The sequence below is a fragment of the Lepisosteus platostomus genome, chromosome 5, assembly GCF_059453375.1.
Source record: "Lepisosteus platostomus isolate fLepPlt1 chromosome 5, fLepPlt1.hap1, whole genome shotgun sequence".
In the NCBI taxonomy this organism is placed as follows: domain Eukaryota; kingdom Metazoa; phylum Chordata; class Actinopteri; order Semionotiformes; family Lepisosteidae; genus Lepisosteus; species Lepisosteus platostomus.
In genome coordinates this window covers 20589626-20616644 of record NC_142615.1, presented here as the reverse complement: position 1 = coordinate 20616644, position 27019 = coordinate 20589626, and the positions used below count along the sequence as shown (strand labels likewise).

Here is a 27019-nt window from a genome sequence, read left to right as displayed (position 1 = left end):
TTTGTTTTGTAACATGCTGACCACAACAGTACACTATACTCTAAAACAGGACTTTGTCCTTGTTCTACAGCTGGGGAGGATTGTCAACTCAAGGCTCACAATTTTATTCATCCTTCCGTTGTCGCACCACTTCTTCCAGCTCAGGGTCGTGAGGGAGCAGGAGTCTATTCCAGCAAGCAATGGGCCCAGGGCAAGGTACGCCCTTGACAGGACGCCAGTCCATCACAAGGCACACACACACGCTGACACCAGGGCCAATATTCCCAGATCCTACCAGTGTGTCTTTGAACTGTGGGAGGAAACCCATATGAACATGGGGAGACCATGCAAACTCCACACACACAGCACCCCAGGAGCTAAACCCCAGGACCTCAGTGCTACAAGGCGCACATGCTCACCCCTGCTCAGTGCCTGAGGTCTAGCTGCTCTTTCGTCTGTTCAATTCCAGCTTTGTCCTGCTGTCTCCCCCCCAGGGTGATTGGAAATCAGATTCGGGGAATCTGCAGAGCTATCAGGTGCGCCTGAGTTATCTGGAAAGTCTGGGAGCGCTTATCAGGGTCGAATCACACAAGCGCCAGTGCAGCAGCTCATCAAGATGAGAACAACACACAGCTGCAGAGATGGAATCAGAAAAGACAGGAGACCGATCCCTGACAAACCTTGGGACAGGAGGATCTTCTGGTGGGAGTGTGGAACAAGCTGCCCAGCCATGCTACTGAAGCTGGGCGGCACTTTCAGATCAGTTATGTAAAATCAAGCGGGCGAGAGGGGCTGAACAGCTCTGTGTGTGATTGGCTGTCTGCAGGGTTTAAGAGCAGCACAGCCCACAGATGGGCTCACACCGAGAGCTGAGTGAGTGGGCACATCGACACCACAGTGACTCCCAGAGTAAGTGTGTCTCCTTTGATCTGCTGTCTCATCTACCACACTCTCACTGGGCTTTACTGCACTCTACTGTGCTTTTACCACAATCTCACTGGGCTGTACTGCACTGTACTGTGTTTCTACCCTGATTTCACTGGGCTTTACTGCACTGTACTGTGTTTTTACAACAATCTCACTGGGCTTTTCTGCACTGTACTGTATTTTTACCACAATCTCACAGGGCTTTACTGCACTGTAGTGTATTTTTACCTTGATCTCACTGGGCTTTACTACACTGTACTGTGTTTTTACCTCGATCTCACTGGGATATACTCCACTGTTCTGTGTTTTACCACAAACATACTGGGGTGTATTGCACTGTACTATGTTTTTACCACAATCTCACTGAACTTTACCTGTAATGGACTGTTTTACCACAATCTCACTGGACTTTACCTGTAATCAACTCTTTTACAATCTCACTGGGTTTTACTGCACTGTACTGTGCTTTCACCACACAATAACAAAGTATATCTTACTACAGTACTTGACAGAAAGTCTCAGTGCTGTGTGTGGCTGTGTAGGTTGCTGTATTGCCCTGATTGGACTGGGGTTCGTCTGTGTTCAGTGACCAGCTGTGTGTTAAAGACGCAGGTGTGCTCAGGGATACAGACTCATCTCTGTCTGGTTTTCTCTAACAGATGGATGTGTTTCTCCTCCTGCTGTGTCTGGGGCTGCTGTCCTCAGTGAGAGCCAGTGAGTATTATTCTCACTCCTCCTGCTCCTTAGATCCTGAGCTGGAAATGAAGCTCTGCTGTGGTTCAGAGTGATATACATTTCTATTGAGTATTCAATCAGCAATCTAATTAGACACAATCTCAGAGCAGTTTCAGTTTAATTTATTTGCCACAGGGGCAAGCGCAATGAGATGCTTATTTGCATGTAGGCTCCAATACAAAGACATTGAGGAAACATCACCTTCAACACACAACAACAGCAGCAGCAACAACGAAGCTGAATAACACACAGATAAAAGGCAGCAGAAGCAGTGTGCAGTTGTAGAGTCACTGTAGAATTAGACAAGCTGACATCATGAGGGAAGAAGCTGTCTCTGAGTCTGGAGATCTGTGTTTTTGTGCTCCTATAATGCTTACCAGAGGGTAATGGACTGGGCCAAACTGATCAACCTTGTGACACATTCCAGTCAGACATCGAGCTGCTGCCAAACCACACTGTGATCCCACAGGTGATACCACACTCTCAACAGAGCACCTGCAGACTGGAGTAAGAATACCTGAAGACAGAGAGATCACAGAGAATCTCTCAGTAATACACAACAGGACAGGAGACACGGTGAGAGAGAGGAGATCACTGAGAATCCCTCAGTGATAAACACACACAACAGGACAGGAGACACAATAAGAGAGGAGATCACAGAGAATCTCTCAGTGATAAACACACACAACAGGACAGGGGACACAGTGAGAGAGAGGAGATCACAGAGAATCCCTCAGTAATAAACACATATAGTACAACAGAACAGGAGACACAGTGAGAGAGAGGAGATCACAGAGAATCCCTCAGTGATAAACACACACAACAGGACAGGAGACACAGTGAGAGAGGCGATCACTGCAAACCTCAGTAACAGGATGGGAGGTGTAATTCTGAGTGTCGTAAGAAAGCAGGAAACCAGTTGTCCTGAGAATTTGCCTCTTGTAACACTTTGTCTTTCAGAGTCTCATCAGTGTGACTGGTGCTACCATCGCGGGCAGTGTGGTAAGACACCGGAGTGAATCATCTAATCAATAAAATCCTGATCAGTGATTGATTAAGGAATGCTCTGATTAATGACCCTGAATGATGATTGGTTAAGGAATGGCCTGACTGAGGTCCAGTCTCTTGTCTACACAACCGATCAGTGTACACAGGCACTGTGTCTCTGTTATAGGCCCTTCTGCCTGGGTATCCAGGCCTTTTGGTCACTGCAATGGGCAACGTCAGTCTCCTGTGGACATCAGGACCTCCGGAGTGACCACTGACCCCAATCTGACTGAGCTGACCTTCACTGGGTACAGAGAGAAGAACATCATGAGAGAGCTGACCAACAACGGACACACAGGTAACACGGACACACATATTGACTGACTGAGACAGCGAGAGACTGATCGAGACAGTGAGAGACTGACCGAGACACTGACTGATTGAGACAGATGTGGACTGACTGAGACAGTGACTGACCGAGACAGAGACTGACCGAGACAGAGACTGACTGAGACAGTGACTGAGCGAGACCTTGACTGACCGAGACACTGACCGAGAGACTGACCGAGACAGTGTGTGACTGGGACAGAGACTGACTGAGACAGAGACTGACTGACTGAGACAGTGACTGACCGAGACAGTGTGTGACTGGGACAGAGACTGACTGAGACAGAGACTGACCGAGAAAGTAAGAGACTGACCGAGACAGAGACTGACTGAGACAGAGACTGACTGAGACAGAGACTGGCTGAGACAGCGAGAGACTGACCGAGACAGAGACTGACTGAGACAGTGTGTGACTGAGACAGAGACTGGCTGAGACAGAGACTGACTGAGACAGTGTGTGACTGAGACAGTGTGTGACTGAGACAGAGACTGACTGAGACAGAGACTGACCGAGACAGTAAGATACTGACCGAGACAGAGACTGACTGAGACAGTGTGTGACTGAGACAGAGACTGGCTGAGACAGAGACTGACTTAGACAGAGACTGACTACGACAGTGACTGCCTGAAACAGAGACTGACTGACTGAGACAGTGACTGACCGAGACAGTTAGAGACTGACCGAAACAATGTGTGACTGGGACAAAGACTGACTGAGACAGAGACTGGCTGAGACAGTAAGAGACTGACCGAGACAGAGACTGACTGAGACAGTGACTGACTGAGACAGTGACTGACTGAGACAGAGACTGACTGAGACAGTAAGATACTGACCGAGACAGAGACTGACTGAGACAGTGTGTGACTGAGACAGAGACTGGCTGAGACAGAGACTGACTGAGACACTGACTGACTGAGACAGAGACTGACTTAGACAGAGACTGACTACGACAGTGACTGCCTGAAACAGAGACTGACTGACTGAGACAGTGACTGACCGAGACAGTTAGAGACTGACCGAAACAATGTGTGACTGGGACAAAGACTGACTGAGACAGAGACTGGCTGAGACAGTAAGAGACTGACCGAGACAGAGACTGACTGAGACAGTGACTGACTGAGACAGTGACTGACTGAGACAGAGACTGACTGAGACACTGACTGACCGAGACAGTGTGTGACTAGGACAGTGACATAAGCAGTGAGTGACTGGGAGAGTGATGGGAGCAATGTGTGACTGGGACAGTGACAGGAGCAGTGTGTGACTGGGACAGTGACGGGAGCACTGAGTCACTGGGACAGTGACTGGGACAGTGACGGGAGCAGTGAGAGACTGGGACAGTGACGGGAGCAGTGAGTAACTGGGACAGTGACGGGAGCAGTGTGTGACTGGGACAGTGACGAGAGCAGTGTGACTGGGACAGTGATGGGAGCAGTGTGTGACTGGGACATTGACAGGAGTAGTGAGTGACTGGGACAGTTAGAGGATCAGTGTGTGATTAGGACAATGACAGGAGCAGGGTGTGACTGGGACAGTGACAGGAGCAGTGTGTGACTGGGACAGTGATGGGAGCAGTGTGTTACTGGGACAGTGACAGGAGCAGTGTGTTACTGGGATAGTGACAGGATCAGTGAGTGATTGGGACAGTGACAGAAGTAGTGAGTGACTGTTTCAGTGATGGGAGCAGTGTGTGACTGGGACAGTTAGAGGAGCAGTGTGTTACTGGGACAGTGACGGGATCAGTGAGTGATTGGGACAGTGGCAGGAGCAGTAAGTGACTGGGACAGTGGCAGGAGCAGGGTGTGACTGGGTGACGGGAGCAGTGTGTGACTGGGACAGTGACTGGGACAGTAATGGGAGCAGTGTGTGACTGGCACAGTGACGGGAGCAGTGATGGGAGACACCCTGGCTCTCTCTGGCTGTGTGTCTCAGTGCAGGTGACCCTAAGGCCAGGGGCAGGGGTCAGTGGCGGGGGGCTCTCTGGCTGGTACTCCGCTGTCCAGTTCCACTTCCACTGGGGAAACTCCGCAGACTTCCCCGGCTCCGAGCACCTGCTGGACGGACAGCGCTTCCCCATGGAGGTGAGGGGACAGTGCGGGGCTGTGTGACTGTGTCCAGGGCTGTGTGACTGTGTCCAGGGTTGTGCGACTGTGTCCAGGGCTGTGTTACTGTTTCCAGGCTTGTGTCACTGTTTCCAGGGCTGTGTGACAGTGTTTTCAATGCTGTGTCACAGTGTTGTGTAACTGCTGTGTTGTGTTACTGTTGTGTTATCAGCTGCACATCGTCCATGTGAAGAAGGGGAAGAGTTTGCCTGCAGCTCTGGCTGATCCTGAGGGCATTGCTGTCCTGGGCTTCTTCATAGAGGTCAGTACTGAGAGAGAGAGAGAGAGACAGGACACTGAGAGAGAGACAGGACACAGAGAGAGAGAGACAGGACACACACTCAGAGAGACAGGACACACAGAGAGAGAGAATACACAGAGAGAGAAATGACACACAGAGAGAGAGACAGGACACAGAAAGAAGGAGAACACTGAGAGACACAGAAAGACAGAACAAAGTGAGAGAGGACAGAGAGAGGACAGGCATGATAACAGAGAAGTGATATGTGATAGTGAACGTCTGAAATGACATGGGGTTCATCTGTCGCACCAGCAAAGCTGTCTGGTTGAGCCCCAGTGTCCAGCAGAGGGCAGTGTTCCTGCAGGAAGATGAGTGTGCAGGCTCTCAGCTCCTGCGGTCCCCTGGGGTCACTGTGTGTGTCCAGTGGCGCTGTCCAGTCCAGAGACCAGCTGATCTCAGACATGTGGAGATGAAGACCACAGACTGGGATACAGACAGCCTCTCTTTGGGTTGCTAGGCGACAGAGGCAGGTGGCACTCCTGAGGGCTGGAAGACACTGACGTCACTCCTGAAGGAGGTCGCTGGGACAGGTGAGGTGACAGGAGAGGAGTGTCCAGCCAGTGAGGGTCCATCAGCGAGCGCTCTCGGTTAAGGATGCATCTCTCTCTCGTTCCCCCATAGGCTCCACTAAGACTCTGGCTCTATCCCTCTCCCTGGACGAGCTGCTGAGGGGGGTGGACCACTCCAAGTTCTTTCGCTACAGGGGGTCCTTGACCACCCCTGACTGTAATGAGGCTGTGGTATGGACCGTGTTCCAGGAGCCTGTGAGGGTCAGCAGAGATCTGGTGAGAGACAGGCGGACGTGTGTGTGTGTCTTAAACATGTTTGTATTGAGCTGTTAGTGTCCAGTCAGTGTGTCTGTATTAACCCCTCTCTCTCAGTGCAGTGTTAATGTACTGGAGTGTCCAGTCAGTGTGTCTGTATGAACCCCTCTCTTTCAGTGCAGTGTTAATGTATTGGAGTGTCCAGTCAGTGTGTCTGTCTGAACCCCCCTCTCTCTCTCAGTGCAGTGTTCATGTACTGGAGTGTCCAGTCAGTGTGTCTGTATGAACCCCTCTCTCTCTCAGTGCAGTGTTCATGTACTGGAGTGTCCAGTCAGTGTGTCTGTATGAACCCCTCTCTCTCAGTGCAGTGTTAATGTCCTGGAATGTCCAGTCAGTGTGTCTGTATTAACCCCTCTCTCTCTCCAGATTGACCAGTTCACAACAGTCCTGCACTTGGCTGATGTTTATCGCCCTGTCTTGCCTCTGAATGGCCGCAGTATCTTCTCCTCCCCTGCTGTCAGGCTGGCCCTGGGTGCCAGGGATGGAAGCAGCCCTGACCAGCTCCTCACTGGAGCTGAAGAGGAGCTGAACGTTCTGTCTGGCTAAGGGAACAGGGGGCCCTTTTTGAGAAAGTCATTGTTTTCACTCTACATCTGCATTTGAGACATCTTTCCTCTCTCTCTTCCTGAGTCAGGACCACTCATCGCTCTCTCCTTTGGGTGCAGCTGCATGGCTCCTACTCATAAACATAACATCCCCGCAGTAAGTTACAAGGGCTGTGAAGACATTTGGGGATTGTATGATGTCAATTCTGGAAAATGTGATGTAATATTGGAAGCACATGAAATCATATCAGGACTTTGTGATTTCATGGTGGCACTGCTCTGTCTGTATCACATCCTGCTTATTCTGTGTTTTAATAATTATTACTGCTTGAGAATCTGTTTGAAATATTTAATAAATGCTGGGCAGTCCTGCCTGAGAAGAGACGCCAGCACCTTCTCTCTGCATCGAACCCAAGCTCACACTCACCCTCCCCTGTCCTGCGACAGGACTTCAACACATTAGCACGCGAGTCACTGCCTCAAGCTGAAGTTACAGTTCAGCTACCTGCTTGTGCAGAGACCCGACAATCCCCGTTTAGAGGCTGCCAGGACCCCCAGATCTCTCCCCAGGACTGGCCCTGTCTCATTCTCACCTACTGATGACAACCTCACCTGTCACGCAGATGAAATTTCCACCTCCTCGGTGTCACTGTCCAGCCATTACTGGGTTCATCCTAGTGCCTCTGACAGGGAGTCTTCCTCGTGACTTCATCCACAGCCTTTAGATTCAGGGCTTTCATCTGGAGCACAAGAGCGGAAACTAGCTGGAAGTGCATCTAAAACTGAGAACAGGAGCACATCCTTACACAGAGGGTGGTGGGAGTGTGTAGCAAGCAGCCCGGCCATGTTCTTGAAGCTGATATACAGACTTCTTTTCAGAAAGAACTGGATGTGGGTCGACATTTCTTCATACTTCTTCATTGCTTTTTACAAGTCCACGTTTCTGTCAATGAAAACCTAGCAAGCCGCAGCCACCAAACAGATGTAAAACCCTGGGCTGGGTTTAGGGTTTTGGGCTTTCATATGAAGAAAAACAGAGCTTTCACTGGCCGATTATCACACTTGATTGGGAACTGAAATAAAGAAAAAAGAAAAGAGTAACAGACACAGCGCGTCCACACCGTACTTCCCCCTGAGACAGAGATAAAAAAAACTGCTCTCACACTAACAAAACCACCATAAGAAAAATAAACCCAATAAGAAATAAAATACACAATACAGAATATGCTGATGTGACCCTGTCTAAGGATTAGACTGGCTGTAGCTGCTCACAGACACAGTGCTGGCTACAAACTACAACTCCCATAAACACCCTGAGCCACTTCCTGTCTGCATCACAGTCCCTATTCCTCCTGGCTGTGGTGACATCAGTGGGTCCCTTCCCGTTCTGGCAACTTCACAACCTCCGGTGTGCGCAGGAGAGACTCATACAGGATTTCATTTTTAAAAGTTTATTTTCTTAAAATTAGAAAAAAAAACATGGGAGGGTTTCCAGAGATATTTACAAGTCAGGAGTACAGCAGGCTGGTAGCGAGTTATCTCGCCCTCTCTGGTACATGTTATTTTTCCCTGTTTAATTTTTTTTATTTAGTATAAACACGACACAACATCATCATTTCTAAAATTACTATTATATTTATGACATCATCTCAGAGGACAGAGAGCTGGAAGAGAGTCAGCCTGTGTTCATAAGTCAGTGATGGGGTTAATCTCCACACTGACAGCAGGCAGCAGCTCAAGGTCCTTAACTGAATCAACAGTCCAGAAGTCAGGATAGATCTTCTCCCCCTGAGTTAAGACCATGTCAGTGAAAGTGTAGAGATGAGCTCTGGACTCCACTGTGTAAAAGGAGACCTTCCTCTCCTCAATATCCACACACACCCCCAGCTTCCTGGGCCACAGACGGCTGGGGAGATCAGTCTCAGGGTCAGTGAGAGCACAGAAACCAGGGTAAGACTCCAGACACCAGTAACCCTGCTGGGGAGAGAAGCTGAAATCTCCTTTCCTCTCTGCAGACTCTCTGGTCACTCCTGTTCTCCACCACTCATTCACCTCCACCTCCCAGTAGTGTCTCCCTGAGGTGAAGGCCTCCCTGCTCACGACACATTTAATGTAATCAAATCTGTGAGGATTGTCAGAGAGACTCTTCCTCTGTCCCAGTTTCACTCTCTTCCCATCCTCAGACAGGCTGAGCCCACAGTGAGCTGTATCAGGGTCCAGAGTCACAGCAGCTGGGGAATAAAACAGCAAACATCACAACAGGCTTCTGCCGATTACAGTCCAATTCAACTCCATTAGACTGTGAAATGTCTTTGTCCCCAAACACACTGAGAGAGAAACACAAGTCAATTACTAATGACTTCTCTTCCCTTCCAGAGAAACAACATCTTCTGTCATTGTTTCACTGAGTATTACACATGGAAGTGATCCCCAATGTCCTCTAAATACAAACATTAAACATTAGTTTTCACAGCGATGAAACTTTATTTTTTTAAACGACATTATTAATGAACACAGGACCAACCAGACTGCAAGAGAAACTACAGCTCGACCACTCGCTTTCATACACTTCAAAACTCACCACAACGACCTGTATACTGTAAGAAACTGGACAGCCTGTTTGTTAAACCAGTTTATTTCAAATCTCAGTTCAGCAGGTCGTTCATCTTCTCTAAGACCATTTTCCTGATGATGCAAAATAAAAAAGTGCAGAATTCAAAGACTGCATAATGCCCGTTTGTTACAGAAAAAAATATAAGAAAGCTTTCACACTTTGAAAATGTGAGGAAATATCCAAAGTATTCAATTTAAACCAGAAATAACACATCCATAAAACCCTGAGAGAAACAGAGGCGCTCATACTGACTTCAGACTGCTCGCGCTTAGCTGTCCGCATCTCTGACAGGAGACACCAGCTGTCAATCAGTGATCTCTATCCATTGAGAGACAGGGGCGGGGCTCATACATGATCAGAGTGAATGGAGGTTTTAATCAATTAAATTCAAGAAGCTTTATTCGCATGACCAGTGAATACTGACTTAATACTCTCCTGATACTAAATACTTAAGTATGAACTCTCAATACTTAATAAATACTACCCTTCTTTCGTCTGCAGGTCAATCTGTAACAAACAGTTCTTTCCGGACCCTATGCGACCCGACGGAGTGGGGAAACGTCATGCAGGAATACGGGGCAGAAGACAGGGGGGCGTGTCCAAGGTGCGCTGGTGCACGGGGGAGGTGTGGCCGAGGCGAACAATCCGAGAGAGTAGTCCTTAGGGAATATCCAAAACACACGAGTTAGTCCAAAACCAGAAGATCCATCAGAACTCGGAATTAAAACCACGAAGGCCGGGTCGGAACCGGCGGACGGGGAACGGGAACGGGAACGGAGGTTAAAACCTTAACGGGACCAGGCGCTTCCAGGTCCCGGACTGGCACGATATGGAAATCAGATGCAGAGCCCGGATGAGCGTCAGCGCCTGGCTTTTAAGGTGGGCTGGGAATGGGAAACAGGTGAACAGAATAAAGTCTTGAGTGAAAGGGCTGGAGCACCCTTAAGGAGGGGGAACTAATATCGTGACACAATCTAGTGAAGATCAAAGAGATTCTTTTCAGTTCTTATTGTTTTATTCCTGGAGAATATAAAGGCTGTAAAAAAGCCTATCCAGTACAAATAGTAGAAATATATTGGACATAGCCTGGAAAAATAGGTATCTACATGTGCTACATTTTGAAAAATCACTTTCGAAGATTTTTTTTTTTTCGGGGGGGGTGGATATTTCTTCCTAGTGTGTGTACTGAGTAATATATATATATAAATCTGACGTTTTAGACTTGATGTCCAGGTGGTTCCTTGAATTCAGACCACGAACTAGGCCTGTACTCTCTATCCCGTCCAAGATATTGCAAGATGTTCAGGACACAAACACTCCAGGTGGAAATGACCTTTGAGGGGCTGAGAGAGAGGTTCAGCTCTGAAAACTGGAATATTAACACAGACAGAGGAAAGAGGGAAACAGAAGAAGAAAAGGTGATTTTATAATGTTTCTTCCTGCTGACCCATCAGCCTGGTTGACATGTGAAGAGAAGCAGCCATTTCCCAGACAAGAGAGAGGCCTACAGGCTCCAGAGGAACCCCTGTACCAGAGTCCCACTGCTGCCTCTCACAGTTTACATACTGACCATCTCACACTAAAGAGACCTTCTGGACTCAAGAACACAATAACCCCAGACACTAGGGCTTAAAACAGAATCTCTACCATCAAGAAGAGACAGACCTACCTGCAGCACTGCACAGCCACTGCCATTCAGAAACACAGCGATAAAGAGACACTGTTAATCACAGACACACACTGGAACACAGAGATACAGATACTGTTAATCACAGACACACACTGGAACACAGAGATACAGACACTGTTATTCACAGTCACACACTGGAACACAGAGATACAGACACTGTTAATCACAGTCACACACTGGAACACAGAGATACAGACACTGTTAATCACAGTCACACACTGGAACACAGAGATACAGACACTGTTAATCACAGACACACTGGGCTCCATATTGAGACAAAGATGTCACTACAGTTTTCATTATAAATCTCATAGTACAAAAAGTAAGGGGTCAGGGGTAATGAAATTCACTGGAGACCAGTATGCTTTCTTGAACTGGTTTCTTTCAAGAGACTAAATGTTAAAATTACAAGACAACTTCAGACATACAGTATCAGTATTAAAAAAAAATCTGGAGCTCAGCTTTATTCACACTGAAACCGGTGTGAAACCTCCTCTTTATTGCTCATGTTCTAAGAATTGAAAAAATACATTAGTAATATAGAAATATTTAAGAATGGACTTCTGTGATGTGTTATTTTTCTAATTTATTGTTAGTGTTGCCCAGGCTTTTCTGGTCCAACAGAATTGCCCTTTTGGGAGCTCTCTGCCCCCCAGTTTAAATACCGCTCTGTCCTCCACACACACTCTTCCCCAGCACACTGACAGGGAGAGAACTTGAGCCCAGCAGGAGCTGTGATTTTACACACAGTGGACTTACGCAGGTCAGGGATGGGGCTGCCTTCACCTGTACAGAAGAAAGGAGATGGTCAGTACTGAGCTGTAGTGTCTGTGTCCAGCACAGACAATACTGAGGTTATACCCCAGACAGGTGAACGGGGCAAAGGTCATGTAAAGATATAGTTTAGAGCGTGACAGTGCATGGGTTATCAGGCTGTGCTGCTCGCTGGCTTTATGTCTAATATCTCTGAAGGAGATCAAGCACCAGCGTGAAAACTGCTCACAACCAGCTGCCCACTGAGACCCAGCAGTGTGGGCCTGGCCAGTACCTGGAGGGGAGACTCTTGGGAGAGCTGAGGCTGCTGCTGGAAGAGGTGTTAGTGGGGCCAGTAGGGGGCGCTCACCCTGAATGCTCCAGTACAGTGACGGGGACACATATCCTTATTATGTAGGATCACGAGGTCAGCAGTGAAATAGTGTTCTTACCGTCAGTTGTGTAAATACTGTAATAATGGATTTTGTCATCTCCACTATGTTTATTAAAATGCTCCACTGTGTAGGATTCATGATTTGTACCCATGACATGTAGTCTGCTACAGGCTGTGAACTTTTCATAGTAAAAAGGTTTTGATTTAGGTTGTGTGATTTTATAGCTCAGTCAGTCCAGCACAGACATGACTCTACTGGCTGAATGACAACATGATCACTGTGAAAGGAGATGAGGTTTTCCAAAGGAATATGATGTGAACCTGCAGGGAATCTCACTTTACACTGATTCTCATTCTCCTTAACCTTTTATCAGTGCATTTCTCACCAGGAATCAATACTCTTTAATATTGGTGCTCAATAGCAGTACTGTGTCTGAATCTTCAACAGGAAACAGACCTACCTGCAGCGCTGCACAGCCACTGCCATTTTGAAACAGAGATGCGGACACTGTTAATCCCAGTCACCCACTGGACCACAGAGATACAGACACTGTGAATCACAGTCACACACTGGTAAGAAAATGTCAGTACAGTCAGTGCTGTCAGTCAGCAGAGTTTCACACATTGTACATACAGCATCTGCAGAAAGAGAGTAAGTCTTTATTGTATTAAAGACCTTTATTGCTTCTTACCTGTTATTATACCAGAGTTTATACTACAGTCTGCAGTCAGTTCATTTCAGGATCCCCAGTCTCCACTGCAGTGTGGATCATAGTGTCAGTGAGTGTGAGCAGCAGTGGCTGTAAGACTGGAGTCTCACTCAATAAGACTGAGCAGCATAATGCAATAAGACACACAGACACATCACAGGACACCCTGGAGTCTGGTGCTTGAGCCACTGAGAGAGATAAGAAATAAATACAGTCTGCAGTCTCCAGCACTGAGGGATATTTCATATTTAAATAACCATCCATTAATACTGAATTCTGTTCACTGTTCAGTCAGATGAGTGAAAGTGTGGGCTGCTCTCACACAGACTAAGGGTTCGGTACCAAGAGTGACCAGTATCACTGACTGAGATACAGAGATGTCCTTCTCACTGGTCACACTGCCTGATCTCTGGACATCAGCTGGACAGTGAGAGATGACCAGTCACACACCATGGTGAGCACATCTCCACACCAGGCCTGATCCAGGAAGACTGACAGAGACAGTATCAGTCTGACACAGACAGGGGCCCAGCTGGCTGAACACAAGCAGTCAGAGCAGTTGTATTGTTCCAGCACTACAGACACTGTGTGTGACAGCAAGACACAGGCAGGACCCCCACAGTGTCAAGATACAGACTGTTCACTCAGGACAGGGGGCTGATGGGCTGTTGTCAGTCTTTGTCTTTTCAGACAAGAGTGAAGAAAATGTGTCTTTGACACATTAGAAGAGAGCAAAGAGTACTGATATTCATACAAGCAGCATTTCTTACTTTATAGTTTGTGCTGCCAGTTAGTTTCTTTCACCCATGCAAATGGTCTAAAACTAAAGTTTTCATTAAAATATTAACTTTGAAAATGTGCATTGGGACCAAACAGAGTCAAAACTGAGTAAGATCTCCTTATTTACATTGTGGTACAGGAATGTCTCTATTTCTCTGTAGCTTCTATTCCTTTTTTAAATCTTCACAACTGATCAAACACCTGTGTGTATTTGTTACGACCCCAAGTGTCTAGGGGAAAAGGGGTGTAACATTTAGGATAATTCTTTTGAAAGCAGGGGGGGTTTTGGTGAGGGACTAGGAAGCGTGATAAGGGTAAGGAACTAGAGTGGTGCCAAAGAAAAAAACAAAATAGAGCTGGCTAGGACAGTGAGGGAAAGCTAATCTGACTACAAAAGAAAACCCGAAACACACGGTCTTCGGCGTCTTCAACACCCTAGCTAACCTGCACTGACTACCCAAAACCATACAAGACAAACGGCACTCACCCGTACTAAACTAGTGTACTAATACAAAATCAACTAAGTGTGTAAGTGTACCCAACAACCTAAACTAACCTTATATACAAAAGTTCACACAAAAACACAAGTGAACCAGGAATACAAATAAGGGAAAACAAGAGTAATCAACAGGAGCAGGGTACAAAAGAACACAAAAGTTGAACATGTACCACTGGGGCAAGGTAATGACAAAACAAGGATGAACACACAAACAAACGAAAGTACAAAGAAACTAACAACAAACCAACAAAACAACAAAGCCAAAGCTATATGAAAATACACACACATACAAAGCAAAACAAACCAACAAACGAAGCCGAAGCAATAACCAGAAGCGAAGCGAAGCGATAACCAAAACCAAACGGGACCGAAGTCAAACGAAAGGCCTCTTTTTCCTGAAAGCCTCCATGTTATATAGTGAATAAAATGTGTTCTGATTGGCTGAGAGTTAATTAATGATGACGTCATACTGAAAATGTGGTGTGATGGTGGGCCAATGGGGAAGGGAGAACAATCAAGGGTCAGCAGTGTGGACATAACAGAAAAAACACACACACTGGGACGTAACAGTATTACTGACGGATAATACACTAGAAGGATACACTTCAGTGCAATATAGTTCATTACAGTAGAGTACAGTAAACTGCAGAACAACAGTGCACTCAAATATAATTCATTAGTGTTTGTATTGGTGGATCTGTGATCTCAGAGACACAGAAGATCACTTAGACAGTTCTGTGAGGATGACAGGGATGGCTGGAAATAATAAGACATGATTTAGACCATCAGAGCTCCGGTGTCTGATGACACTCAACTTGGTTTAAGTTTTCAATTTCAAATTGGCAGTTAATAGCTCCTTCCATAAATAAACTGTCAATTATAAGAAAAGTGTTAATAAACAAGTTGTTCTACGTGGACCTTTTATCATAATAACAGACAATTCAGTTAGAAAACTGGTGCAGGATCATTTACAGAGGAGCTCCTGCTGAAATCACTACAGGACACAGCACAGAGAGTCTGACTGATTTACTCACCATTGAGTTTCTCCTGCCCTGTAAAGAAACAGACAGGACAGTGAGTGACACAGCATCAGGGCTGCAGAAGCTGAAAAAATACATCAGCCATGTTTTCTATTACAAATATTCTATATTTCACTGCACAAAATAACATAAGAGAGAGAATCCTTGCAGGTCGTTCTGCTCCTCTAGCCATACGTTTGACAGTAATTGATCCACAGATCTTATTCAACCCTTTCTGCTGTGAACTTCCAAAGAACTGACCCCTCTTATCCCTGTTCTCTCTGATAGATGAGAAGGTCTGTCTCTCTCCAGGTCATCTGTGATTTCTGTGATAGATTAACAGGTCTGACACTCTCTACCATTCATCTGTGGTTTCCCCTTTAAAGGTCCCCACCCCCTCCTGTCACGTGATCATGTTTGACCAATGAACACAGAGCTCATGAATACACTGTTCCAGACTGAGGGAAAGTCACTGCCATCAGGGGCTGAAATAGACAGGAAGGGTTAGGGGGTCTTTGAATGGGCTTGACTATGGTGACAAAGATAGATACTCCGGAATCAGAGGACTGCACTACTCTGAAGTGAATCCTTAAACTACTGCAGCTGTGTGTGGTTGTCAAATCTTATTCTAATATTGAAATGTAAAAATGTATATACCTGTTTGTGCCTTTCTGCATTAATCGTACTGTACAGTAGCGATAAACAATCTAATGAAATACAATGATTACACACAACTCTGCACAAATATTGTATTGTACAATATTGTGTAACACAAACAGAAATATTTTTATTTCATATAGTACACAGAAATATTAGAAATTGTGTATAAATAATAATTAGAGAAAAGTTAATTTCATTTTACTTTTGCTTATTAAAAATATACTATACACAGAGGCTTTAAGAACATATTGTACTGTAATTTATATCAATTGTAACAATCCTGAGCCCTGAACACCTGACCTTCATCATCCAGCTTGCCCTCTCCTCTCTCTATAAACAGAGTCCAGTTTCCTTTCTCTGTCTCTCTGGCCATCACTCTCTCCCTCTACCTTCTTCCTTCCTGTCCTCTCTGAGTGACCAGCACGCCTGTGTCCCAAACAAGGACAAGAAGGCAGTTCACTGCACTCCCAGTCTCTTGCCTCTCTCGTCCTCCTGTGCAGAGGGAAACTACAGAGAATCGCTACAACATTTTTTTTTTCAAGACATGTGATCATTAGGCTAAGGAGAAAGAACAGATTAAATGAATCTTCTTTCACAAGTGTCACCTGTTGATCTGTTTTGAGCAACGAAGGGCTGATTGTGGCTCACTGGTATAATGCAGTGAGTTTATCTCAGGGTTTGATGTGTATTATAGATGTTTGTATTATAGATAGCTGCATCAGTAGCTCTGCTGGGGTGTAGTTTTCTATAAAGACTAGAACATGCTCTGGCTCTTGAGCTAAATGTTGTAGTTTTTTAGTTCCCACTGGCAGTCAGTTGTTATCAAAAGGAATGTCCTGATCTGCTCATATACAGAGGAATTTTAAATCCTTCCTGACACAGACATTCAAACACACACACGTGTCTATATATAATGAGCACATACTGTCCATTATTCTCCACTGGATCACCAGAAGTACTGATGCTGCTACAGTAACAGCTGCTGTTAGGAAGAGAGCCACCATCCATCCAGAGGAGCAGGGAAATTGTCTCCTGGAAAACAGGACAGGAGTATTATCCCACAGGCACTGACACACATCTAGTAGGGCTTGTTACTGACAGTGTGAAGTAAGATTTATGTTCTATTTCTAATATAATGTACACATACTGTAGAATTCATGTTTAGCTGTGCACTGATTCAACCCTAAATAGACCCCATGCAATACCATACTCTTCTGGGAAATATTGTTTTAGAATCACTCACTTTTTTGTGTTTCTACTGCCCAGAGTAGAATTGTACATTTTGTATGGGTATGAGTGATAATCCATTGCTCCTCTATTCATACAGTCATGCTGGTGTGATTCTCTTTATTTGTATGGATGTGGTATCACTCTGCACTGTGAAGTATTATTCTGTTAGGGTCCATGTGTATCAGGTCTCAAGCCTCTGTAGACATGTCAATCAGGAAGCCTGTGTCATTATGTCTTGTAAAAGAATTTAAAGCCTACAAACAGCATCAAACAATATCACAATCTGATGAACTAATGCATATACATTTTTTTAGATAGATACTTTATGGATCCCATGAGGGAAATTGCAGTGCAACAGCAGCTTAACACAGACAACACAGCCACAGTGTAACGAATGATACAATAAAAATAGTACAATACATACAGATGCACCCATTCAAAGTGCGCGGCACAGACACGTACCGGAGGTTATTGGCTACGGCCTCGCGCATTGTGACGCGCGATGACGCAAAATACCGCGGTACGTGATTGGTTGACGGACAGGGCACTCGTGGTGCGTTGGTAGGTTGAAGAAAGATTTAAATGTCTTTACTGTGCCCGTTTTAGTATTGAATATTTATATGGCTGGTCTCATTACTTTAATGAAAAAATACACACCAGTATTCCATTTCTCCCTAAACATTTTAAGCATCGAAGTCTTTAACTAACGTGATACCGGAGTCAACAAGCATACTTTTAGAATTTGATTAAAAGGGAATATAATATAGAATCACGTATCTAAAGAAATTAATAACGATATAATTATATTCATGTATCGCAACACAAGCCGGAATCCAGCCGGAGCCATGACTTTATTTTTTAACAAACATTTCTTTGAAAAAATAAAACGTTTCCCTGGGTCAGATAAATAAAAAAAACTTCACTCGCAAACAAATTTATATTTCTAAATATCACAACATGATTGAATTAAGTTATTTTAATAACAATGAATAGTCACCTATGCGTTACAATATAAACATTTATATTGATTTAAATCTCGTTTTGAATTAAATCGCAAACGCTTAGATTTCCCCGTTTAGATTTATTTTTCTCGGGATCTTGGGATCAAACGTGGAAAGATTAGATTGTAATCGTTTTTATTTTTTAAATACATTTTATAAAAGTGTAATCTATACTAAAAAGCTGTACACCACCTGCTATAAAGATACATATTGTAATACTTTCGGGCTCAGACAGGACGGACACAAGAACTCAGAATTGCGAAGTTAAAGCCTTGATTTTATATATCACCTTTAAAAGTGGCATCTCAAAGCAATACAGATTACAAAGTAAACACCCAACACTGATTGTACCCATCTGTCATGCTACAGTAATAAAGCACCTTGAATTGAATTGAATTGAGAGAGAGAGGGAGGGGAGGGCGAGCGAGAGAGCACAGTCAGGACAGACAGGCAAATAAGATACACTCCACAGACATTCACAACAGCGACATATCATAAAACATTTGTACATATTGTTAAATTATTACTTGTTTTTCAGGAAGTTAAAAAAACACTTGAATTACTTATCCAGTCTCTCGAAAAAAAATATTTTTCAAGCAATGCAACTAATGTCGGGCAACGTGTTTTTTTTAATCCAACATTGACAGGCACATCTTAAATCTTGTCAGTCAGCTCTTTTTTCTCTATTTGAATTGTGGCGATTCAAACAACCTGGGATAACAAGTGGTCCCAAAGTCACCGAGCTCACAGAGCTTTAACAACAGATGACAATTTCCTTAGTCCTTCCTTAGTCTTCCTGAAATTGTCAGATTATGAGTGAATAAAAGCATTTTATTAAAAACACGTTTGTGTTTGTTTGGGAGCTATATTATGTATTTTTCATATGTAAGATATAATGATGTGTTCCTGATTACACATTGCACGACTTTAAAAGCTAGAAAAACAGGTTTCGATTCACATTATCTGGCGAGCCTATTCTACTCTGAGAATGTAGGGGGAGGAAGAATGCCCCTGGTCTTTTCACTTACTCCAATACACCAACGCATTAGCATGTTAAAGCGATTTCATTGAGGAGCCTAGCTTTCTTAACTAGTAAGTACTGTACTTACTGGGTTTTGAAGGGGGGGGGGTGTCTTTCGCTGGAAATCTCGCCCCCTTCTACTTTGAAAATACCTGTGAAACCGGTTTAATTCATCACAGCCAGCACTCCCGCAGAGAGGGGGGTTGTACTTGCAGTGCATCGGTATAGATGGGAAAGCCAGAGCCGAGTCAAGTCTAGCCATGTGTGAGTCTAGTCTCACAGAGCTTCAACAGCAGATGACAACTTGTGAGTTTGATTAAGAATGAATAAAAGTATTTCATTAATAACGCGTTTGCGTTTGTCTGGGTGCTGACAAAGTAAAAAACAATTACTTTTTGACAATGAAAAACTGTGTGTGTGTGTCTCTCTCTCTGCTGGCGTTTGTAATCGTTTTTATTTTTAAATACATTTTAGCAAAGTAATGTACCATAAAAGTATTGTGAGACATATTTGGGTTAACATGTTCAGTGTTCAGTGTGTGGTAATTTGTTTGGTGCGAGTGAAGTTTTATTTAAAATCTGACCCAGGAAAAAGGGAGGTGTGGATGGCTGAGGAAAGAATGCAGGCTCGCGCTGTGTCAGTTATTCTTTTTGTCTTTTTGAGCCAGTGAAAGCTCTGTTGTCCTTCACATGAATGCCTGAATCATTGTACCGAACCCAGGATTATACAGTATTTTTTCTTTAAAATACCAATAACAGCAACAATAACAGTTTACATAATATGTTGATGTTCCATAATTAATGTAGTTTATGACCTTTATGACCTTCGTTATGCTCTTCGTTAATGTCTAAGCCGGAACACATCATTATATCTCAGTATTGTTGTTATTGTTTTTATCCTGTAAAGCGCTTTGAGGAGCCACCTTTAAAGGCGCCATATACAATAAAGTTCATTATTATTACTATTGTTAATTTGCTGGACAGAGAGGTGAACATTATTACGCAGAAGACAAAGATAGCGATTTACGTTGCATTGTGCATTGTGCTGCTATAATACAGTTTTAAATAATTAAAAGTCTAAACAGTATCAGCTTTATTTATGGGTTTTAAATAAAGGCGATTTAAACGTGATTTAAATCAATATAAATGTTTATATTGCAACGCATAGGTGACTATTCATTGTTATTAAAATGACTTAAATTCGATCATGTTGTGATATTTAGAAATATAAATTTGTTTGGTGCGAGTGAAGTTTTATTTAATCTCTGACCCAGGGAAATGTTTTATTTTTTCAAAGAAAAGTTTGTTAAGAGACGTTAGCTAAAGACTTCGATGCTTAAAATGTTTAGGGAGAAATGGAATACTGGTGTGTATGTTTTACAAGTACCGAGACCAACCATATACTGTATGTTTTTGTTCCAAAATTAAGATCGTTTATGTCTTTCACACACGTTACAGTATGCTCCTATTCTTTTTATGCTCAGCTACTATTTCTTGCAAGATTTCCCTTCAGTGGTAAAATTCCATCTAAATATTCAATACTAAAACGGGCACAGTAAAGACATTTAAATCTTTCTACGACCAACCAACGCACCACGAGTGCCTCTGTCGGTCAACCAATCACGTACCGTGGTATTTTGCGTCATGATGCGCGAGGCCGTAGCCAATTACCCGCGGTATGTGTCTGTGCCGCGTACTTTGAGTGGCTGCATCTGTATACGTATAGCCGTATTTTCGCCGTGATATATACGTATATTCAATGAATCACTGCCCACTGGGTGTGCGGACCTTTTCTTATTTACCTTGTGCAATCGTTTTTCATAAAATGTAATTGTATTATAGCATGAACCCCTGGCGATTTTCTTGATACGTTATATGTGCTCTTGTTTGTATTGTATGTATTTTTGTTGTTCAAATGAAAAGTAAGAAGCATAATTTTCCGGATGCAGCTGCTGTAAAAAAAAATGAGATCAAGGGTGCTGTACGCAGAGGTCTGAAGCCTGCTCCACAGGAAAACTTTATCCAGAAACTTTATGTTAAAGAAGTCAAGATCTCGCCATGAGAGGGGAAGCATCTCAGAAAAAGAAGTGCAGTCGGTTCCACGGTCATAACGCCACTAAGTTGGATGACAAGAGCAAGAGCCACCCGGCTTCCTCCAGGCAAGTAATGAGACAAAGAGACAAGGCACAGCGGGTAGTGTGGCTGAGCAGTCTAAGGTGCTGGCTTAAGGCTCCAGGTTCTTTGGGGGCATGGGTTCAACATTTGTCTTTCATCTTTCGCAAGCTGTATAGATTTCTTTAAAAACAAGTTGTTGCAGAAAGGAAACCAACACTTGCATTCACGTAAATTAAAAGCCATGGGATTTGACTATAACGATAAACTCTGTACAGTAAGACATGAAGAAAGGCACCGCTGGGAATCGGACGCAGGATCTCCTGTTTACTAGCCAGCTAAGCCAATTAAGCTAAATCTGTTCCACAGATGTACAATGTGCCTTTCCTCTTGTCGTATTCAAGAGTACTGACTGCGTGAGCTCCTCACTATGTGTCCTGTACTCTACTGTGATTTCATTTAGATCATCTACGTGGAGTACAGTGACACGATCGCCTTGAATATTTTCACTTTGAGTAAGTCATTGAAGAAAACAGAAGATGTCAGAGTGGCCTCATCAACAATCCACTCAGGCAGAGCTCCTCTGTAAAGTGCTGTTTGTTCACATCGATTGGCTTTTTTTTGCCTTCATTCATGCAAGTAGTACAGGCAGACGCCCCTATTCTGCCGTGACCCAGATTCGAACCGAGGTTGTTGCGACCACAATGCAAAGTACTGACCACTATACAATCATGGCAAGTTACCAAAACACACGCTGGGGGAGGAAAAGGCTGTGCTCTCTCGTGTGACAGGAGTCACCTGCTCCTGCTTTCCAAAAGATCAGCACCATGTACGAAAGAGACGCATTAAAACCACTCAAACATGTGCAAAACTTGCGAGAAGAGGGGGCTCTTGTTTCCACCTGAAGACTTCTCGCATGTGAGACGAACTGATCATTGCTGCAGCTCGGAAACCTGCAGGAGGTGGGAGGGGTACTCTCATAGACAGTGCTGATCTGAATCCCCAGAGATTGGATGAGTATTCAACTTCAATGCATTACAGCTCGAGAATTCAATTGTTATCCCAACCAGCTGATATCAATTTAATTCCTAAGAGTTATGTTCTTGTTTTGAGTATCTAATGTAGAAGTTGGAACCAAGTTCAATTACGAAACGGTCTAAATGAATGATATACTGAACATATGTCCTCTTGATATATGTGTAACACTTTGTAACTGACTGAATATATACCTTTTGTATTCTGATAACCCTCTCGATAAGATCTGTTAGTTTTACATGCATATTCTATGTATTAATAAATGTATCCTCGTGTATTAGTACCTGTGTGTGTGCGTTGTTTGAGTTATATCGCATGGTTGGATTCTAAAGCCATCAAAAGAATCATTTTTTGATTTACCGCTACAATTAATAATTGTCCCAGTAAATGCCCAAACCCTACAGAACTGGTGCCTTCAGAGAGCACACTACAACTGCATCCAGGATGGCCCAGAAAGTGAATCTTAGAAGCATGAAAAACGCATTTCTCGAGCTTAGCGTAGAGCTGGTTGTCGATGAGTCTGGACAAGAACTCCTGGATGTGATGGACATGTTCCTGAGGGTTGGCGGAAAAAATTAGGATGTCGTCCAAGTATACCAAAACAAACTTTCCAATAATGTCCCTAAAGGTCATTCATGAAGGACTGGAAGACTGCCGGGGCATTAGTGAGTCCAAAAGGCATAACCGGATATTCATAGTGGTCATAAAGGCCGTCTTCCACTCATCCCCTTCACGGATCCTGATTAAATTATAAGCCCCTTGTAGATCTAGTTTTGAGAAGATGGACGCTCCACGTACGGACTCCAGAGCGGCCGGGATTAAAGGCAAGGGGTAGTGATCTTTGACTGTAATGGAGTTCAGCCCTCTGTAGTCAATACAGGGCCTCAAGAAGCCGTCCTTCTTCCCTATGAAGAAAAACCCTGCACAGGCTGGGGACGAGGAGGGATGAAACCGGAATCCAGGGTCTCCATGATATAGTCTTGCAGGACTTCATTCTCTGCCTGTGAGGGGGTAGATCCGTCCTTTGGGTGGGAGGGTTCCCGGAAGCAAATCTATTGCACAGTCGCAGGTGCAGTGAGGGGGGAGCGATAGAGCTTTCTGTTTGTCAAAGGCTTGTTTCAGATGTGCATATTGGGGGGGGGTGGGGGGTAATAGACTGCTCTTCCAAGGGGATTACTGCAGCAGCAACGTTGAGCGGTGGGTTACAACAGTTGTTCATGACAGGCATGGCTCCAGGCGATGATCTCATTCTTGGCCCAGGAGATGTGGGGATCATGCTTCTTGAGCCAGGGAAAGCCCTGGATCACAGGGTAAGCAGGGGAATCCAGGAGAAGGAGTGAAATGTTCTCCACGTGAGTGGCACCAACAGTAAGGGATAGAAAAAATAGCCTGCCAGGTAATGTGTCCAGGAGAAATCGGTGACTCATCCAAAGTTTGAATGCAGACAGGGGGTGAAACCGGAGCAAGAGGAATATCCCACTTCTTAGCAAAAGAGGCATCCACAAAGTTCCCCGCTGCCCCTGAATCCACCAAAACCGAAAGGGGAAGGGGCGTGTCCATCCATGAAATCTCAGCTGGGAATAAAGGCCCCGAAGAGGATTGTGAAAAAACAGCACTACTGACTCTAAGAGTAGGCAGTGGGAGAGCTCGAGATGGATGTGGGAGTCTCGAAGGACAAGTAGGCGAGCAGGTGACCCAACGCAGAGCAGTACAGACACAGCCCCTCCTGACGGTGCCTTTCCTTTTCCTCCAAGGACAGGGGTGCATGTAGCAGGGTGGGTGCCAAAAGGGGAGGATCCATGGGGTGCACAGGTCTGCTTCCTGGGTGTCTCTCTGCTCTCCGAAGCCGAATGCGGGTGTCCAATTCAACCACCTGAGCGATAGGTGGGTAGAGGCCTGAGCATCAGGTGGTCCTTTAAATCCTCCGAGAGACCCTTAGAGAAGAGGCAAACCAAAGCTTCAGGGTTCCAGGCAGACTCTGTGGCGAGGGCTTGGAATTCAGCCACATAATCTTGCAGTGGTCTGTCGCCCTGGTGAAGAGAGGAAAGCCGAAGGCAAGTCAAATCCGGGTTGCTTTGAGAAAAACGTGCCTGGAGACGGTCAGCAAAAAGCTGAAAGTCAGAGAACAGCTGATCTCCCCTAGCAAGCAATACTGCTGCCCAATCCAATGCTTTGCCTGTGAGCAAGGAAAGGGCGAATCCGATCTGCTCCCGAAGAGTAGAAAAACGCTCATGCTGCAGCTGAAAAGCCAGGGAGCACTGAGCAATAAAGCCCATGCAGCCTGCAAGGCTGCCATCATACTTCTCCGGGAGGACAAATGGTAAGGTTGAGGGAGTGGTGGATGGGGCCGCGGGGGTCGGAGCAGGTGCTTGTGCAAAATGCGTTACAGGAATCGGTGCAGGAGCCGGCGAAACAGGGGAAGAAAAAAGCCAGGTGACCTGGTTAGTGAGCTGTTGGAGTGAAGATTGCAGCTGGGTGATAGTTTGGGAATGCTGCGGGAGAAGGGAACGAAGAGTCTGTGCGTCCGCGTGATCCATAATAAGGCTCGGTATTCTATAATGCTGCTCTGAAGAGGTGAAACGGATCCAATGCAGATGCCGGAGTCGTAGGGAGGTAAGTAAGCGAACAAACCGAAACTAGGAGCTGAATCGTAGTCAGAAGGTGTAAGGTAGGTCGAAATCCGGTAAAGACACTGGTGGCGAACAATCCAAAACCTGAGACAGAATCGAGGTCAAAAAGAGAGCGGTAGTAAATCCGGTATAGACACTGATAGCAAACAATCCGAGGGGCAAGACGAGATCCGTAGTCCGAAGGCAAAAAGGTGTAGTCCAAAATTCCAGGAAGGCAAAAAGGTAGAGAAACGCTAGGTAGAGTTTACGAGAAGTTAACTCAATACCGAGCAACGGGAAGCGGGTTAGAATGGTATAAATAACCTGGCGTGCCGCAAGGTAGAGCAATTGCAGATGTGTTAACTCGTGAGGCGGCGCTTGTTAATAATAACCCGATGCTGGTGCTGATTAGCTTGCTTACGAGTTGATCTCTGCTGGCTGGCGGTCGTGACAGGAACGAATCTTCTCAACTCAGGACCGAGGAACAGCAGCTGTCCGGATCTGAAGGGACAGATTCTGAACTGCTGACTATGACCAAGTCCTGCCAGAGAACTGTTCTTTTTCTTCCCAATCACATTCTTCCTGAGAGTAACACGTTGATGAGTAAAGAGACTCAGTCACAAGGCTTGTGTCTCTGTCGAGCAGGACTCTCAGCCTGAGGGTAAGGAGTTCAAGTCCTGGCTGTGTCCTCATGTTAACTTTCAATTTCGTTCCTAGTGACAGTAAGACGGTGATTAGTACAGAGATTGGCTTGTCAGGAGCTCTAATGTAGAGGTGAAGTATGGAGTCATGGCTCAGTCTCAGTCCATGAGATTTATGATTTGTTTTCAGTTTAATTCCTCCTGAAATGTCAACACACTGATCAGTAAAGAGACTGGTCCTGTGAGTGTGTGCTTCTGTACCTCACCGGTTACAACTGTAGGCTCACAGTCACCTGGTTGTGGGCTCAAGTCCTGGCCGTGATTGCATGTTGTTTTTCAGTATAATTCATAGCAACAGTAACACATTGCTAAGTCAACAGTTAGGGGTTGAGCTTTATGGTCCAGAGGTTAAGAGTCTGGGCTTGTGGCTGACTGGTGGTGGGCTCAAATCCTCCATGAGACCTGTGGTTTTTCAGTGTAATTCTTCCTGAAATGTCAACACACTGATAAGTGTGAAGAGAGGGAGTCTGGGAGTGTGTGCTTCTGTAGTGTGGAGGTTAAGACTGTGGGCTCAGTGTCAGAGGCTGGGGGGATCACATCCTGCTCCTGAGTGCAAGCTGGTTTTCACCTTAGTGACAGTCGCACATTGATAAGTAAAGAAATTGGGGCTGGACTTTGTGGCTCTGTTGAGTAGGGGCTAAGACTCTGGGCTGTAAGGGTCTCGGCAGGGCTGTGCGGTTCAGTAGGGATAATAAATATAAAAATAATAATAATTCCTTACACTTATATAGTACTTTTCTGGACACTCAACTCAAAGCACTTCACAGGTAATAGGAATCCCCTCCACCACCACCAATGTGCAGCATCCACCTGGATGATGCGATTGCAGCCATAGTGCTCCAGAACGCTCACCCCACACCAGCTCTCAGTGCGGAGGAGAGCAGAGTGATAAAGCCAATTCATAGATGGGGACTATTAGGAGGCCATGATTGGTAAGGGCCATAGTGTCCCCCATCACTATACTGGGGCATTAGGACCCACATAGACTGCAGGGTGAGCACCCTCTGCTTGCCCCACTAACACCTCTTCCAGCAGCAGCCTTAGTTTTTCCCAGGAGGTCTCCCATCCAGGTACTGACCAGGCTCACACCTGCTGAGCTTCAGTGGGGCTGCCAGCTAGGAGTTATATGGCTGTTGCCCAAAATAGGGAAAACTACTAGGGCACCTGATACTAGTATTTCATGCGACGAACAGCCAACTCAGGGGATGTCATCACAATTACTTCTCAATACTACTACTGTATGTATTGAAGAAAGATGTGAAGACGGGGGTTTGAATTTAATCCTTTCTGTAGGGGGTTTAGACTTCTAAGTCACAAGCTGGGGTTTATGGCAGGAAAGGGGGTTAACTGATAAGGATTGCAGATGCAAGCTAGGAACCCCCCTGGGTGTAATGTTAAACTGAC

At 45.1% G+C, this 27019-nt stretch overlaps 2 protein-coding genes and 1 long non-coding RNA gene across 4 annotated transcripts; 1 reads left to right on the top strand and 2 right to left on the bottom strand.

The window, feature by feature from the left end:
• The first annotated feature begins 576 nt into the window (after positions 1–576).
• On the top strand, positions 577–7173 carry LOC148664678 (carbonic anhydrase 4-like). 2 transcript variants are annotated; one of them, XM_088631545.1, is made up of 9 exons: positions 581–888; positions 1566–1620; positions 2602–2643; positions 2816–2986; positions 4949–5097; positions 5291–5380; positions 5877–5949; positions 6041–6204; positions 6610–7173. In XM_088631545.1, exons 2-9 carry the CDS (start codon positions 1566–1568, stop codon positions 6787–6789), a joined length of 924 nt encoding a protein of 307 aa, XP_088487671.1. In that variant the 5' UTR covers positions 581–888; the 3' UTR covers positions 6790–7173. The 2 variants fall into 2 exon arrangements, with proteins under 2 accessions (XP_088487672.1, XP_088487671.1); XM_088631546.1 differs by lacking the exon at positions 2602–2643 and having other exon boundaries at positions 577–888.
• A 1050-nt stretch (positions 7174–8223) lies between these two features.
• On the bottom strand, positions 8224–13402 carry LOC148664677 (E3 ubiquitin-protein ligase TRIM39-like). The gene is made up of 5 exons (XM_088630917.1): positions 13396–13402; positions 12701–12838; positions 11852–11878; positions 11072–11098; positions 8224–9019 (listed from the first exon to the last, which is right to left on the bottom strand). The coding sequence occupies exons 1-5, from the start codon at positions 13400–13402 to the stop codon at positions 8475–8477; spliced, it is 744 nt and encodes a 247-aa protein (XP_088487043.1). The 3' UTR covers positions 8224–8474.
• A 1373-nt stretch (positions 13403–14775) lies between these two features.
• LOC148664676 (uncharacterized) lies at positions 14776–16932 on the bottom strand. The gene is made up of 3 exons (XR_015936515.1): positions 16833–16932; positions 15263–15280; positions 14776–14984 (listed from the first exon to the last, which is right to left on the bottom strand). It is a non-coding gene; the product is annotated as an uncharacterized LOC148664676 (long non-coding RNA).
• Between the last annotated feature and the right edge of the window lie 10087 nt (positions 16933–27019).